The sequence below is a fragment of the Neovison vison genome, chromosome 1 (assembly GCF_020171115.1).
Source record: "Neovison vison isolate M4711 chromosome 1, ASM_NN_V1, whole genome shotgun sequence".
NCBI classification, from domain to species: domain Eukaryota; kingdom Metazoa; phylum Chordata; class Mammalia; order Carnivora; family Mustelidae; genus Neogale; species Neogale vison.
The window spans coordinates 145,908,014-145,924,858 of record NC_058091.1 but is presented as its reverse complement, the minus strand read 5'-3'; the positions used below and the strand labels follow the sequence as shown (position 1 = coordinate 145,924,858).

The following is a 16,845-nucleotide window of genomic DNA, read 5'->3' as shown; positions in this document are numbered from 1 at the left end:
TTTGTCAGGGTCATACTATCCTCTTTGGCCCAGCATTAGGGAAACTCCTGCAGACTTTATGTATAAGGGCCTTAAAAATGATCAGGTCATGTTCAGCTTTGTTATAAGGTAGTGCCCATTGCAAATAATATTTTTATAATAAAGATAATAAATTTGAGCTTTAGCATTATATATTCAGAATGTTTAGGATTATCTGATTTTTAAAAAATATTCTACAAGATGCAATAAAGAGAAAATTAAACAAGAATGCCCACGGTTTTAAAAATTCATGGTATGCTGGGAAACTGACTTGACGGTTCAAAACATGATGACATTTGATGGCATTCTGCTTTTTAAGGCAAGATTTAGAAATCTGGACACTTTATTTAAATTTATAGTTATACTTAAGAGTTTTCCAAGAAATGTGGAACTTATAATTGATAATCTTTTGGTTCACTTTTTAAGTGTTTTTTTTAATGAGATATTACTATTATTATTATTATTTTTTTTTTTTAGAGAATTTTCATGTTCACAGCAAAGTCGAGGGGAAGATACAGAGATGTCCCATGTGCCTCTACCCCCACACGGGCACACCTTCCCCATTCCCAACATCATCAGTTAGAGTGGTACGTCGACACCTCACAATTGCCCGGAGTCCCTATTTCCATTAGGGCTCACTCTGGGCATATATTTTATGGGTTTGGACAAATTCATAGTAACATGTCACTCTTGGGTCACTTTTAAGCTAAAAGGAAATCTTTTACCTTGCCATGCTTTTGAATGGCCACGTCCTTTCTTTGTGACTTTGGTTTGAATTGTTTTCCTGCTTTAAGGAAGGGAGGCATTCGTTTAGAGAATAGTTCGAAAGACATTTCTACAACTGATGCTGAGGTGTCTTGTATTGGCAGAAAAATAACCCCGAATAAGAGATACTAATGCACACTGGACTGATGAATCCAGCTCCTTCCTCTGGGAATCAGCCCCTGGACTGGGTACAACAACATGGGGACCTACAGGGGACCCAGGTAGAGATGAGCGGTTTCATCAGCTCCTGGAAACTAATTGGACCCTTCTGGGAATGTCCTGAACAGCCTGTTCATTATAATTAGAGACATCTTCTATAACTAGGTCCTCAGTGAAGTTAGAGTAGTTGGAATTTTTTCTTACTGTGTAATAATGAATATATTCTCTCCGAAGTATCCTAGTGGCTGGGCTGATTTTGCCCCCATGCCTTTCTGGGATTTCTAGATATTCTGGGGGCTAAAGGATTTCAATGTTCATTCCCATTGGGGTTTCATAAATTATACTGATATACTCATATAATTTATGGAACCTCAATGGGAACAGTCAAAGAGAGAGAAACCTGAGTGGTCTTGAGAAAATATGGGGTTCACTGAATAAGACATTCTAGATATACCTATTTATATATTTATAAATATTTGCATAGATTTAGCTACAAATAATTTGAGAAGGATCTTATTTAAGTAAGTGTGAATATGTGTCTGCTACTGTGGCTAGTGGCCCATTTCTGTCTCAGGCATCCTTAGCAGTAGGACTGAATCCTGCTTGGGCTGGGAATCAGAAGAAGTGGGGTCTTGGGTCAGCCACTTTGCTTACCTTGTGACCTTGACAAACAGAAAGGCTCATCATTTCCCCTTTATACAATTAGAATAATACTCACCTCATAATGTCATTTTGAGGAACAGATGTCACTGTAAATGAAAGTATTTCATCTTTTTAAAAGATTTCTTTATTTGAGAGAGAGTGTACATGAGTGGGGGGAGGGGCAGAGGGAAAGGGAAAGAGAATTCTCAAGCAGACTCCCCACTGAGGGCAGAGCCTGAGGTGGGACTCAATCCCAGGACCCTGGGATCATGACCTGAGTCGAAATCAAGAGTCAGATGCCTGGGACACCTGGGTGGCTCAGTGGGTTAAGCCGATGCCTTTGGCTTAGGTCATGATCTCAGGGTCCTGGGATCAAGTCCCGCATCAGGCTCTCTGCTCAGCAGGGAGCCTGCTTCCCTCTCTCTCTCTCTCTGCCTGCCTCTCCATCTACTTGTGATCTCTCTCTGTCAAATAAATAAATAAGATCTTAAAAAAAAAAAAAGTCAGACACCTAACTGAATGAGCCACCCAAATGCCCCAATGAAAACATTTTATAAATTCTGATGTGTTTTACAATTAGAAATTTATTTGAAATGAACTATCTTATGAAGATGATGTAAAAAGTTAAGGCATCATATAGAAAGTGTTTGATGCAGTTCTAGGCATGGTGTACACTTAAGAAAATGGTTTGGGATCAGGATCTGGACTAAATACAGAGATCGGGTCATCATCAATAAAGTGATGTTGATAATATATAACAAGTTGGATAAGTGAGACCAGGAGAGTGTTTGGGTTATAAAGAGAAGAAGGCTAGGATGGAATCCTGGGGGAAGAGCCAACATTTAGGTGTGGGCAGGAATATTTCTTAACATGGGAAACTGACAGTGGTCACAGAAGGATGAAGTTGGACAACGTATTGCTGAACTGGAATGAAATTTCCCACATTCCATGTTTGCTTTTCTTCACTCTCATAGAGGATCATAAACCCCAAGTATTTATTCTGGATTAACAGTATTTCTGGACCTTCATTTCCCTAAGTCCAAAAGAGCCTAGTCCTAGAAAAAGATATTTTAGTATGTCAGACACTGTGTAGGGTATGTTTTGTGAGAAATACTAAAGGTTAAATATGTATTTGTTTTAAAAAAAACCCTTTAATAGAATTGTGTTATGAAAATGAATAGAGCACATGGGCATTACGTATCTCTTGTGATTTTGCATTGATCCAAAAAAATAAAATCTGGAGAAGATTCAAGATGGCAGCCTTAGGAAGACCCTGAACTCACCACCTCCCACAGACACACCAAATATACAGCTACCTGTAGAACAATTCTCCCTGAAGGAGACCCAAGAATTAGCTGAGTGTCTGCTCTAAAACAAAGGATAAAAAGACCACACTGAGATGTCTAGGAGATGCAGAGACACAGCCTTGACCAAAACCCCACTCCCAGTGCAGCTACCCACAAGATAATAGGGATCTTGCAAAAATGGAGCCACATCCCCGAGGAGCAAGGGGTTCGAGCCCCACATCAGGCACCCGCAATGCTTGGGACCATGCTCTGGAGCGACAGAACCCTCCACCTGTCTGGCTTTGAAAACCGACAGGGCTTATGTCCAAGAGACGCAGACGGCGGTGGGAAACCGAGACTGCTCTCACAGGGCTTGTGCCCAGACGTGCTCGCCCTATGACCCGGTGCAAAAGCAGCGGTTTGACAAGTGCCCAGACCTAGACATCACTTGCGTTCTCTCTCTGTGCTCCGGCCATGCCTCCAGCGCTCCGCACCACAGGACTGCCTTCCCTGCTCTTTTCCCTGGCGCTTAGCTTCTGCTACACTTCTGTGCACTCAAAGAAGATCCTGTGGGGGAAGAATTCGTGGATGAAATAGGCTTGCCCTACATCCAGGTCTCCTGTGTCTGGTCTGCCCACGTACTGGCTCTCAGTGGAAAGTTCTTTTCTTCTGCCTGCTGTGCCCCTAGGGGTGAAAGCACTTATAGGTTTCTCCTTATTTAGAAAGGGCTCATCCCTCTCTAGGATTTAGTTCATTTTGACTTCTTTTTTTTTCCCAATTTATTTATTTTCAGAAAAACAGTATTCATTATTTTTTCACCACACCCAGTGCTCCATGCAAGCTGTGCCCTCTATAATACCTACCACTTGGTACCCCAACCTCCCACCCCCCCCGCCACTTCAAACCCCTCAGATTGTTTTTCAGAGTCCATAGTCTCTCATGGTTCATCTCCCCTTCCAATTTACCCAAAAGCACATACCCTCCCCAATGTCCATAAGCCTACCCCCCTTCTCCCAACCCCCTCCCCCCTGACTTCTTTTTTTTTTAAAGAAGATTTTTATTTATTTGAGAGAGAGAGAGATGGAGCACACAAGCAGAGGGGAGGAAGCAGGCTTCCTGCTTCCTGCTCAGCCTGAGGAGGGGCTTGATCCCAGGACCCCGACAGACGCTTCACCGACTGAGCTCCCCAGGCGCCCCGGTTCACTTAGACTTCTTTGCATCCTAAGTTCTTTGATGCATTAAAAAAATATATGGGTTCCAGTCCCTTCCCCTTAGGGACCCTGAGAGGGTCCTTCCAGACATAGGAAGATCCTGAGCCCCTCTCCTCCCATGGACACACTGAGTCTGCTGCTGCTTGTGGAACAGCAGACTCTCAAGGCCGGCTGAGTGACAACCACATATAAGGCAAACAAGAAGAAAACTACATCAAAGCGGGTAGGAGAGGCTGGGACACAAACTTACCATAAACCTCACCCTTGACAAACCCTGGGCAAACCCACAAATGGGAGAAAACTCAAAGCCTGGAACACCTTCCTGAGGAGTGAAGGGTTCAAACCCCACAGTGGGGACCTGAGCTTTTAGAACCTGCCACCTGAGAGATGAGCCCCCCAATATCCAACTTCGAAAACCAGCGGGGCTGGTGTCGCAACATCCACAAGTCTGTGGTGGTCTGCATGACATCTCTTAAGCGGCTTGTGGGGTTGGACTCACCCGCTCAGGGGTCCGGCTCAGAGGCAGCTGACCGCGCCCACACCTAAAGTGAAGTCTCCCTTCCTTCTACTGGAGCATCAGCCCAAAGGGCAGATGTCTAATTTGACATTTACATCTAGGAGCCTGCGGGAACTCTCTCCAGGAACCAGCCCTTGCAGGCGCCATTTCTGCAGTCTCTCTTTCCTGTGCTCGGGAGCACCAGCATCTCCTGGAAGGGAGCTTTTACAGGACTTGGGTCCCTCAGTCTTTGCGGCTCCCACCCTGGGGACACCTCTTGACCACCTGGCTCTGGAGGCCAAGGTACCTTGTGTTCCTGGTCCTGTGGGACTGTAGTAATTGGTAGCACCCAGAAAGGAGCATAAATCTCTATTTCACAGCCCACTTCTTGCAGTTACTACCAGGGAATACTTCCATATTGCCTGGCTCTGGAAGCCGGTGGGGCTGATGCTTGTGGTTCCCACAGGACAGTAACTGGTAGAGAAAGAGTTCTTATACAGCTGCCACACCCCCAGGACCAAGCAAGAGGCAACAGACCCAGGAGCTCAGTCTTTCCATGGAAGAAGCCTATGAGCTAATCCGAGGGGCAGGCTTCTAAATTTCAGGTGCCGAGGGATGCACTGGGATCTTCTCCAGAGATTGTGGAAGATGGATGCTATCTTCATGTTCTCCCTCTGCCATGCTCCAGAGCACAGTGTCTCCTAGATGGTACCCTGCTTTTATGTCTAGAACTCTAGTTTTTATAACTGCTTGCCCATGCCAGATCTCCAGGCTAGTGGGGCTTAGGTTTGCAGTCCCTGAGACTCTATCCAGGGCTGTATATATCTGCATATGTTTAAAAGCTGCCATCTGAGGACCTGGATTCTAAAGAGCAAGAATCTAGGTGCTGACAGCTTCCCCTTAGGGACCCCAAGAGGTCTTGGCACATCTTCAACTACTGGGAGCTTTTAAAAATATAATTATCTGCTCAGGCAAGCTCAAAGGTTGGGAGATGACAAAGGGCTGGGGCAGGGCTGAGCAGGGCTTGCCTGCTGCACAGAGGCGCTTCCTCAAGACTGGGAGAGCTGGCGGTTTCATAGACTGTATGGAAACCAGCACAGAGAGTCAGGAAAAATGAAGAAACAGAGGAATCCCTTCCAAATGAAAGAACAGGATAAAACTTCAGGGAAACAGCCACAAGAAAACACCTTAACAAAGTGGAGATAAGTAATTTACACAATAAAGAGTTCAACATTTTCCAGGATAGATCCTAATCCCGTGTTAGGCTGTAAAAGTCTCAATTAACTTAAGAGGACTGGGATCATGTCCAGTGTCCTTTTGACCATAATGGTATGAAACTAGAAATTAATTACATGAAGAAAAGTGAAAAATTCACAAGCGTGTGGAGATTAAACAACATGCCACTGAACAACCAGTGAGCCAGTGAAGAGATCAAAAGGGAAATAAAAAAATACCCGATACAAACAAAAATGCAAATAGAACATACCAAAATTTATGGTGTGTGGCAAAAGCAGTTCTAAGAGTGAGTTCATAGTGATAATGCCTGTTTCAAGAAATAAGAAAAGTCTCAGATAAAGAATCTAACATACACATTTGGGAACAAGGAAGAAAACAACAAATGAAGCCCCACATTTGTGGAAGGAAAGAGAAAACAGAGATTAGAGAAAAAATAAATAGAGATTAAAAAAAAAAACAATAAAGAAGATCGGTGGAGGGGCAGCTCAGTCGTTAGGCATCTGCCTTTGGCTCAAGTCATGATCTCAGGGTCCTGGGATCAAGCCCCGCATCGCATGGAGCTTCCCTGTTCCACAGGAAGCCTGCTTCTCTCTCTCCCACTCCCCCTGCTTGTGTTCCCTCTCTCACTGTGTCTCTGTCAAATAAATAAATAAAATCTACAAGGAAAAAAAAAAATCTCTGGAACCAAGGGCTGTTTCTTTGAAAAGATAAATAAAACTGACAAGCCTGTAGCTAGACTCACCAAGGAAAAAAAGAGGACTTAAATAAATAAAATCAGAAATGACTGATATTACAGAAATGTAAAGGCTCATAAGAGACTACTCTGAAAAAACATATGCCCCAAACTCTACAACCTAGAAGAAATGGATAAATTCCTGGAAACTTACAACCTGTCAAGACTGAATCATGATGAAATCCAAACATGGATTACTAGTAAAAAGATTGAATTGGAAATAAAAAATCTACCAAGAAACAAAAGTCCAGGGCCAGATGGCTTCACAAGTGAATTTTACTAAACATTCAAAGAAAAATGAATATGAATCCTTCTCAAAGTCTTCCAAAAAAAAAAAGAAGAGGGGCTTCCAAACTCATTTTATAAGGCCAACATTACCCTGATACCTTGGACTTGATACCAAAACCAGACAAGGAATGCTACAAGCAAATTACAGGCCCATGTCCTTGATGAACACAGATGCAAAAATCCTCAACAAAATATTAGTCAACCAAAGCCAACAATACATTAAAAAGACCATATACCACAGTCGTGTGGGATGTATTGCAGGGATAAAAGGATGGTTCAACATCCTTAAAGTAGTCAATGTGATATACCACTACGTTAACAAAATGTGGATAAGCGAAATAAAATTAAGGATAAAAACCATATGGTCATCTCAGTAGATACAGAAAAAGCATTTGTCAAAATTCAACATTTATTTGTGATTAAAATTCCTGATAAAGTAGATCATGAGCCCATAGCTGAAATACTCAATGGTAAAAAACTGAAAGCTTCCTCTCAGGTTAGGAGTAAGACAAGGTTGCCTGCTCTCATTACTTTTATTTAACATCTTATTGGACGTCCCATCCAGGGCAATTAGGCAAGGAAAAAAAAAAAGGCATCAGAATTGGAAAAATAAGTCCTTACTTGCAGATGACATGATATTATATATAGAAAACCCTAAAGATTTCACCAAAAAAAAAAACCCCTGTTAGAACTGATAAGTGAATTCAGTCAAGTTACAGTTTACACAATTAATACACAAAAAGTTGCATTTCTACACACTAATAACCATCAGAAAGAAAAATAAAGAAGGGCTCTTGGGTGACTCAGTTTGTTAAGAGTCTGAGTCCTGATTTTGGCTCAGGTCATGATCCCAGGGTAGTGACATTGAGGCCCGTGGTGGGCTCTATGCTGAGGTGGAGCATGCTTCCCTCTGCCCCTCTCCTGCTGTGTGTGCACACTTGTGCATGTTCTTTCTCAAAAAAAGAAAGAAAGAAAGAAAGAAAGAAAACCATCCTATTTATAATTGAATCAAAAAGAGCAAAATAGGGGTGCCTGGGTGGCTCAGTGGGTTAAAGCCTCTGCCTTCGGCTCAGGTCATGATCCCACAGTCCTGGGATCAAGCCCTGAGTTGGGCTTTCTGCTCAGCAGGGAGTGTGCTTCCTCCTCTCTCTCTGCTTGTCTCTCTGCCTACTTGTGATCTCTCTCTCTGTCAAATAAATAAAAAAAATCTTAAAAAAAAAGAGAGAGAGGGCACCTGGGTGGCTCAGTGGGTTAAGCCGCTGCCTTCGGCTCAGGTCGTGATCTCAGGGTCCTGAGATCGAGGCCCGCGTCGGGCTCTCTGCTCAGCAGGGAGCCTGCTTCCTCCTCTCTCTCTGCCTGCCTCTCTGCCTGCTTGTGATCTCTCTCTGTCAAATAAATAAATAAAAATCTTTTAAAAAATTAAAAAAAAATAAAAAAAGAGAGAGAGAGAAATACCTAGGAATAAATTTAACCAAGGAGGTGAAAGACTTGTATATTGAAAACTATAAGGCATTAATGAAAGAAATTGAAGAAGCATAAATGAGTGGAAAGATATACCATGCTCATGGATTGGAGGAATAAATATTGTTAAAATGTCCTTACTACCCAGAGCAATCTACAGATTTAGTGCAATCTCCATAAAAATTCCAATGATGTTTTTTCAAAGAAGTAGGAAAAAAATTGTCCTAAAATTTGTATGGAACCACAAAAATCCCCAAATAGCTAAAGCAATCTTGAGAAAAAAAGAACAAAGCTGGAGGCACCATGCTCCCCAATTACAAACTATATTACAGGGCTATAGTAATTTAAATAGTATGGTATTAGCATAGAAAAAGACATATAGATCAATAGGACAGAACAGAGAGTCCAAAAATAAACCCATGCATATATGGTCAATTAATTTATGAGAAGGAGGAAAGTATATACAGTGGGGAAGGGATAGTCTGTTCAATAGTGTTGGGAAAACCAGATAGCCATATGCAAAAGAATGAAACTCAACCACTGTCCCTCACCATTTACAAAAATTAACTCAAAATGGCTTAAAGACTTGAATGTTTAAGACCTGAAACCATAAAAATCTTAGAAAACATAGGTGATAAACTCCTTAGCCTGGGTCTTGGCTATGAATCTGACACTGTAAGCAAAAGCAACCTACTAAATGGTAGAAAATATTTGCAAATCGCAGATCTGCTAAAGGGTTAATGTCCAAAAGAACTCCTCCAACTCAATGACAAAACCACAAAACCGCTTCCCCCCCCAGACAATCCAATTAAGGAATGGGCAAAAGATCTGAGTAGACATTTTTCGAAGGAAGACCTACAAATAGCCAGTAGGTCCACAAAAAGATACTTACGAGGCATAATCAATTAATCATTGGGGAAAGGTAAATCAAAATCACAATGAGGTATCAATTCATACATATTAGAAAGACTATTATAAAACAAAACAAAACAAGAAATAACAAGTTTTGGCGAGGATGTGGAGAAATAGGAACTCTTGTTCCCTTCTGGTGGGAATGCTGATTGGTGAAGCCATTGTGCAAAACAGTATGGAGCTTCCTCAGAATATGATGTGATCCAGCGGTGGCTCTTCTGGTATCTTCCAAAGAAAATAAAAACATTAATTTGAAAAAGCAATATGCATCCCCATAGTTATTGCCGCATTATTTACAAGAGCCAAGACCTGAAATCCACCTAAGGGTCCATCGATGGGTGAATGGATAAACACTGTGATATATAAATTTAAAATGGAATATATTTGGCCATGAAAAAAAGGAATTCTTCCCATTTGTGAAAACATGGATGGGTCTCCAGGGCTTTATGGGCATTATGCTAAGTGAAATAAGTCAGAGGAAGAGAAATATAAGATGATCTCTCTTATATGAGCTATTAAGAAAAAAACAAAAAACAACCCAAACAAACTCATAGATACAGAGTATAGATTTGTGGTTGCCAGAGGTGGGTAGGAGAAATGGGTCAGGGGTCAAAACATAAAAGAAAAGAAGTTATATAGAAAGGATTGGGGTATAAAAAGAGAAAGGATCATTATAACATCACCTTTACTTCTCTTGCTCTAGTCTGCCTTCCAAGACTAACCACACTTAAAAATTTCACTCTGTAAGGGTGTGTACTTATATGTGTTACACACATACATGACGGGGGATGTTTACATGTAGAAAATCATGCTATTTAGCTTATCTCTCAGTTTTCGTAGTCTTGTTGGGAACAGTAGTCCCCTACAACCTTCTACCTCCTAATCCGAAGTGGAACTCTCCTTTAGTTTATCTGAATATGGAGACAACAACAACAACTCTTTCAATTGGAAAAACAACCTGATGCTGGCAGAGAAGATGCCTTTTATTTGTCAAATTACATACCGGTTAGTAGAATGTATTTCCTCAGATATGAAAAAGGGAAAAATAGTGGTAGAAAAGCCATGTCATTCTTGTGTCTCAGAAGGTCTGTGTTCCTCTGAAGGTTAGAATGTGTCAACTCATAATAACTGAGATGCGATGTAATACCTTTGGTAGAAATCCAAGGAGAGGGAGAGTCAGCTACTCTTTTGAGAAGTTTGGTTATTGTCCCCCTCTCTTGTTACACAGGCTTCCCTCGTCACATTTCTCCTTCAGCCCATGCACCTGGAGTATCTCCACGAAAAATGGTTTCATTCTGTGAAGCTTAGGATATAATTCTCAGCATGAACTATCCTCTGAGAGAGGCATTTTCCAATTGTTAATTGTCATATAAACAATCACCACAGGACATTGTACCATCTCCATCCATCAGGCATCTTGGCCAGTCTTTCTTCCGTTTAAAAATGAGTAGGGGCACCTGGGTGGCTCAGTCTGTTGAGGGGCTGACCCTTGATTTCAGCTCAGGTCATGATCTCAGGTCACTGGGATCGAGCCCCACATTGGGATCTGTTTCAGGATTCTCTCTCCCCCTCTATCCCTCCCCATGCTTGTTCGCTCTCTTCGTCTCTAAAACAAACAGATAAATCTTTTAAAAAATAGTAATACTGAAGAAAAAGGATAATTACTTAAAACACTTCTTTGGACCAATTCCTAGTTTGGACGTGTGTCTGCTATATTGACTCCTAGGTGAGTTATTTTCAACTCTCGTGTCTTCTATAAATGGCCCTTTTCTTCTTGTTTATCAAAAAGTGGTAGAAATTGATGAAATATTTTGTAAAGGACTTTGTTTTCCTCTTTGATGCTGTTGTGCTGTCTTTGCAAAGTAGTAATAGCGTTTCCCCAAAGATTACCATTTGGAGAACCTACTCTTTCTTAAATCCATATAGTAAGGAAAATAGAGTTGAAATCTTTTTGTGTGGTTTGGTGTATATTTTGCAAATAAATAACTTCATTACATTTTCCCCACCCCACCCCCCCAAACGCCTAGGTTTATCTTTATTATGGGCAGTCACAAAAACCTGATGTATTTTTTAAATACTGACTTTAAAAATTATATAGTGAGTGTTTCCAAAAGGTGAGCAGTCAGGAGATTTTGGGATGGTGCTCCTTTAACAACATCATTTTCTCAGGTCCTGAGACTGAGTTTGATTTTCTTGGCCTAGATTTCGAGAGGTTTCAAGAGGTTTCAAAAGGCAGGTGGATCCTCTGAAGCGTTCAGCCTAACAGCCCAAGGGAGTGGCATTGCCTCTTGGTTAATTAGTTCATGGAGCCTCCCTTTGGGCTAGTTTAGCAGGATTATCCCTATTTTTACAGATTAAGAAAATGAGGTGTGAGGCATTGAATTGGTTCTCATCGAAGGTGTGGTGGTCCTTCCTAGAGGGCAGAATCGTGGACCCTGTAGCCATTTACTCCTTTTTTAGACTTTGGAGTTACTCTTTCGAAGATATATTTTCAGAGCAACACTTTTGTTTACACTGAGCTCGTTTTTATTACAAACAGATGCATATTTTTTGAGTCAGGTAGGTTTTGCTTGAATTTGACTCAGCTGTGGTTATGGTCCTATTAAGTGCCACATGGAATCAGTGAGCTTGAAATAAATCACGTATAGACTTACTGGGTTCACACAAAGCATTATGGACTTTGAAAAGTGTTTATTAAGGCCATCAGTGAGAGAAAGACCATTTTAAAAAGATAGGAGAGATGAAAGGATATTTTGGAAAGCACTTGTGATTTGTACCGGGAGACCTGCACTAAGGTCCCGGTTCACCACGTTCTAACGGAGTGAACATGACTCCGCCATTTGGCTTTAGAGCTGGTTTCAGGAACAATGTGAGGCAGGTATTTATTCAGATCTCTCTCTCCCTACCAACCTCCCCACCTGTTGACCTCTCAAATTTCCACTCAGGGGATGACTCTTTTCTCTCATTAATTAGGTTTTCCTACTCCTCCATTTCCAAGTAAACTGGGTTTTCTGAGAAAAGTGTTGGACGCAGTGAAGAACTCAGTCAAGAGAGCAGCTGTGAGCATGTCCCCCCCTTTACTTTGTGGCGGTTCCAAACTGACCAGACCAGTTAGGAGAATTATTAGTGTGCTGGGTCCAAAATGAAAGTTGGAGTTTTGAACTGATACCTTTTCGTTTGATTTGGTCCCCTAATCCTAGATTCCACTACCAACTTTGGCCAGCCATTGGCCAGTCACCAGTGCAAGCTATTCCTGCTACCCAGGGTCTGAGTGGGAGAACCTCACATCCCACCCCAGGTGTCCATCCCTCCCTAACTAGTTTGTTGACTGATACTTGATTTTATGCTCATATCTCACATACTATTTATTTTTAAAGGGCAAGGGAAATTGTATGGACTAATATGGAAATTTATAAATTTTAGAGATATTCTAATTGATTATTATGTTTTCCTTATCTAAAGCCATAATTCTCTACATTAGCACCATGTGACCAAGCCCTCATCCCTGAAAAGGGTTCTGGAAAAATTTCCCTTACGTGCAGTTGACTTGGCTTATTTTTGTGTGTGCAAAAATAATTGAGGTTATTATTTGAAATGCCAACTAAAAAATGCACTATAAATGAAAAATAGTACTGTTGCCAAAAAGTTTCATTTGTTTTATACAATGGTCTTACTATTTTTTTTAATTCAATGTATTATTTGGATTATTTTTTCAGATTAGTATATCTGAAAACAACCTAGTTAACTTCATTATAATAACTCAAAGCAATATATATTTAAGGTTAATCTTCACTTCACCTGGTTAATCATGAACATTTGGGGAAAATTTTTACCATACTGAGGAAAACAATTATTATTCAAAACAAGTGGTTTGATTTAATTCTAGTAACAACCTATATACTCAGAATTATATGATTATTTTTGAGTCGTGTATTTATGAATTTCTGTATGTTACGTTTATAGATATGTATGCTTTAAAGAAAAATGCACATTTTAGCCAATTCAACAAGAACTTTGAAGTTATTTGTTTATATAACATGTTCACCTTCACCTTTAATTCAAGAATCCAACAAGGAAGGCCTTATATAATCAAGGTCGAGAGCCATTTGAACAAAATTACTAGAGAATGTACTCAATACAGTATGAGGTAATAGTGAGGGTAGCACCATAGGGACGCCATGGGGATAAGCAATGGAAAATCAGATAAATCAAATGTGTCACGTGTCAGATGATGGTACGTGCGCTGGGAAAATCCGCAGGGAAGGGCGCTGGCAGAAGCTTTAAGACAAGCCTATGATTCATGGATCTGGCAGAGGTAGCTGGAGACAGAACCACGGTGGGCGTTAGCTTTATTATAAAGGGCTGAGGTTCCACCCGAGGCAGGTGGAAAGGAGAAAATGGTGAAGAGGGAGATGAGGGGAAGGGAAGGGACCTCTGGGAGATTCATGCCTGTTGGCCCCAATTTCCTTAAGTTTGGAAGGAAATGAGCTGCTGAGAGTGAGTGTGTCTGCCGCGGAATTTTAGAGTTGGGCAGGAGGGGTGGGCATTCACGGTAAACCCTACGTCGTTGAGCAGGGAGGTGAGGGTGGCTGAAAGCCGAAACCTGGCCTCAGGAGAAGGTACACTGGGGGACCCTGAGCTTCTTGCCACTGGCAATGGAGAGCCTGGAAGCAAAGTTTAGGGAAAGTGGGCTGATGGAGAGGGGGGAAATGGGATGGGGTCACGTTGTGGGGGCGGTGGGGGGGGCTAAAATGTTAATGTACCCAGGGGGTGGGTGACTAGACGGCGTCATGTACCTTGGGGAGGGCGCGCCTAGATTCAGCCCCAGAGAGGAGTTATGCTGTGGACGGAGGGGGGGCCCTTCAGAGTGCCAGATTTTGTAAGATTACTTTGATTCTTTGTTAGGGGAAAGCAGTGTTTAAAATGTTGCCTTGAAATTCTCAGGAGAGGCCCAATTGTGGGCACATATCAGGAGCAGTAAGCCACGGCTTAAGGGAAATTTTTCTTGAGAGCTTAGTTAAGGGCATGCGATGTTGCTAGAAAGTGAGCCTGGAGTGTTTACGTCCTTGGAAAAAAAGAACAAGTTTTTAACAAGGGCATAACAGATCTCAGCCAGTCCCCGAAAACCTGTAGTTTTAACTCCTAGAAAAAAAAAAAAGAAAGAAAACCTAACAGATGCTCAGTGATGTGCATTTCTTTGCATTTTTAAAGGTGAAGCCCGTAATGCACAGCAGAATCAACGTGTCTGCGCGCTTTAGAAAATCGCTTCAGGAGCCCTGCACGATCTTGTAAGTTGAGGACTTTCACACTGCGGTTGGAAGGTCTGCAATTTGTTTTGTAGCTTTAAAAGTATAACTGTTTCAAATGGCGCAGCTCGCTGGTTTTACTTTTTTTTTTTTTTCCTCCCCAGCTTGATTGCAAATGGAGACCTCATAAATCCAGCCTCTCGCCTCCTCATCCCCAGAAAAACCTTGAATCAGTGGGATCATGTGCTACAAATGGTCACAGAAAAAGTCACTCTGAGGAGTGGGGCTGTCCACAGGTAAGCCAAAGTCATCTTCCATGGGTGGATGGGTTGTAGAAATGTTCAGGATGATTCCAAGACGCTCTAGGGAGTCACTGGACTGCAGTCTGGGTTCCAGAGCCTGTGCTATTCTCTAAATAAATGTCACAAATTTATCTTTAATTACATGTGAACTATCTGTATTGCCTTTGCATATTTATCTTACTGATTTATAGGTGCTCTTTACATATTTTTTTCCAATTTATTTATTTTCAGAAAAACAGTATTCATTATTTTTCACCACACCCAGTGCTCCATGCAAGCTGTGCCCTCTATAATACCCACCACCTGGTACCCCAACCTCCCACCCCCCCCCCGCCACTTCAAACCCCTCAGATTGTTTTTCAGAGTCCATAGTCTCTCATGGTTCACCTCTCCTTCCAATTTACCCAAAAGCACATACCCTCCCCAATGTCCATAACCCTACCCCCCTTCTTCCACCCCCCTCCCCCCAGCAACCCACAGTTTGTTTCGTGAGATTAAGAGTCACTTATGGTTTGTCTCCCTCCCTATCCCATCTTGTTTCATGGATTCTTCTCCTACCCACTTAAGCCCCCATGTTGCATCACTACTTCCTCATGTCAGGGAGATCATATGATAGTTGTCTTTCTCCACTTGACTTATTTCGCTAAGCATGATACGCTCTAGTTCCATCCATGTTGTCGCAAATGGCAAGATTTCGTTTCTTTTGATGGCTGCATAGTATTCCATTGTGTATATATACCACATCTTCTTGATCCATTCATCTGTTGATGGACATCTAGGTTCTTTCCATAGTTTGGCTATTGTGGACATTGCTGCTATAAACATTCGGGTGCACGTGCCCCTTTGGATCACTACGTTTGTATCTTTAGGGTAAATACCCAGTAGTGCAATTGCTGGGTCATAGGGCAGTTCTATTTTCAACATTTTGAGGAACCTCCATGCTGTTTTCCAGAGTGGTTGCACCAGCTTGCATTCCTACCAACAGTGTAGGAGGGTTCCCCTTTCTCCGCATCCTCGCCAGCATCTGTCATTTCCTGACTTGTTGATTTTAGCCATTCTGACTGGTGTGAGGTGATATCTCATTGTGGTTTTGATTTGTATTTCCCTGATGCCGAGTGATATGGAGCACTTTTTCATGTGTCTGTTGGCCATCTGGATGTCTTCTTTGCAGAAACGTCTGTTCATGTCCTCTGCCCATTTCTTGATTGGATTATTTGTTCTTTGGGTGTTGAGTTTAAGTTCTTTATAGATTTTGGACACTAGTCCTTTATCTGATATGTCGTTTGCAAATATCTTCTCCCATTCTGTCAGTTGTCTTTTGATTTTGTTAACTGTTTCCTTTGCTGTGCAAGAGCTTTTGATCTTCATGAAATCCCAATAGTTCAATTTTGCCTTTGCTTTCCTTGCCTTTGGCGATGTTCCTAGGAAGATGTTGCTGCGGCTGAGGTCGAAGAGGTTCCTGCCTGTGTTCTCCTCAAGGATTTTGATGGATTCCTTTCTCACATTGAGGTCCTTCATCCATTTTGAGTCTGTTTTTGTGTGTGGTGTAAGGAAATGGTCCAATTTCATTTTTCTGCACGTGGCTGTCCAATTTTCCCAACACCATTATTAAAGAGGCTGTCTTTTTTCCATTGGACATTCTTTCCTGCTTCGTCGAAGATTAGTTGACCATAGAGTTGAGGGTCTATTTCTGGGCTCTCTATTCTGTTCCATTGGTCTATGTGTCTGTTTTTGTGCCAGTACCATGCTGTCTTGATGATGACAGCTTTGTAATAAAGCTTGAAGTCCGGAATTGTGATGCCACCAACTTTGGTTTTCTTTTTCAATATCCCTTTGGCTATTCGAGGTCTTTTCTGGTTCCATATAAATTTTAAAATTATTTGTTCCATTTCTTTGAAAAAGATGGATGGTACTTTGATAGGAATTGCATTAAATGTGTAGATTGCTTTAGGTAGCATAGACATTTTCACAATATTTATTCTTCCAATCCAGGAGCATGGAACATTTTTCCATTTCTTTGTGTCTTCCTCAATTTCTTTCATGAGTACTTTATAGTTTTCTGAGGATAGATTCTGTGACTCTTTGCTTAG

The 16,845-nt window shown here is 41.6% G+C and overlaps 1 protein-coding gene across 1 annotated transcript in view; it reads left to right on the top strand.

Annotated features, from left to right (window-relative positions):
- DCDC2 (doublecortin domain containing 2) overlaps positions 1–16,845 on the top strand; it is a 151,061-nt gene that overhangs the window by 28,383 nt on the left and 105,833 nt on the right. Inside the window, exons 3-4 of the mRNA XM_044259932.1 lie at positions 14,419–14,495; positions 14,618–14,749. Of these exons, the coding sequence (XP_044115867.1) occupies positions 14,419–14,495; positions 14,618–14,749 (209 nt within the window). The remainder of the gene's footprint in view (positions 1–14,418; positions 14,496–14,617; positions 14,750–16,845) is intronic.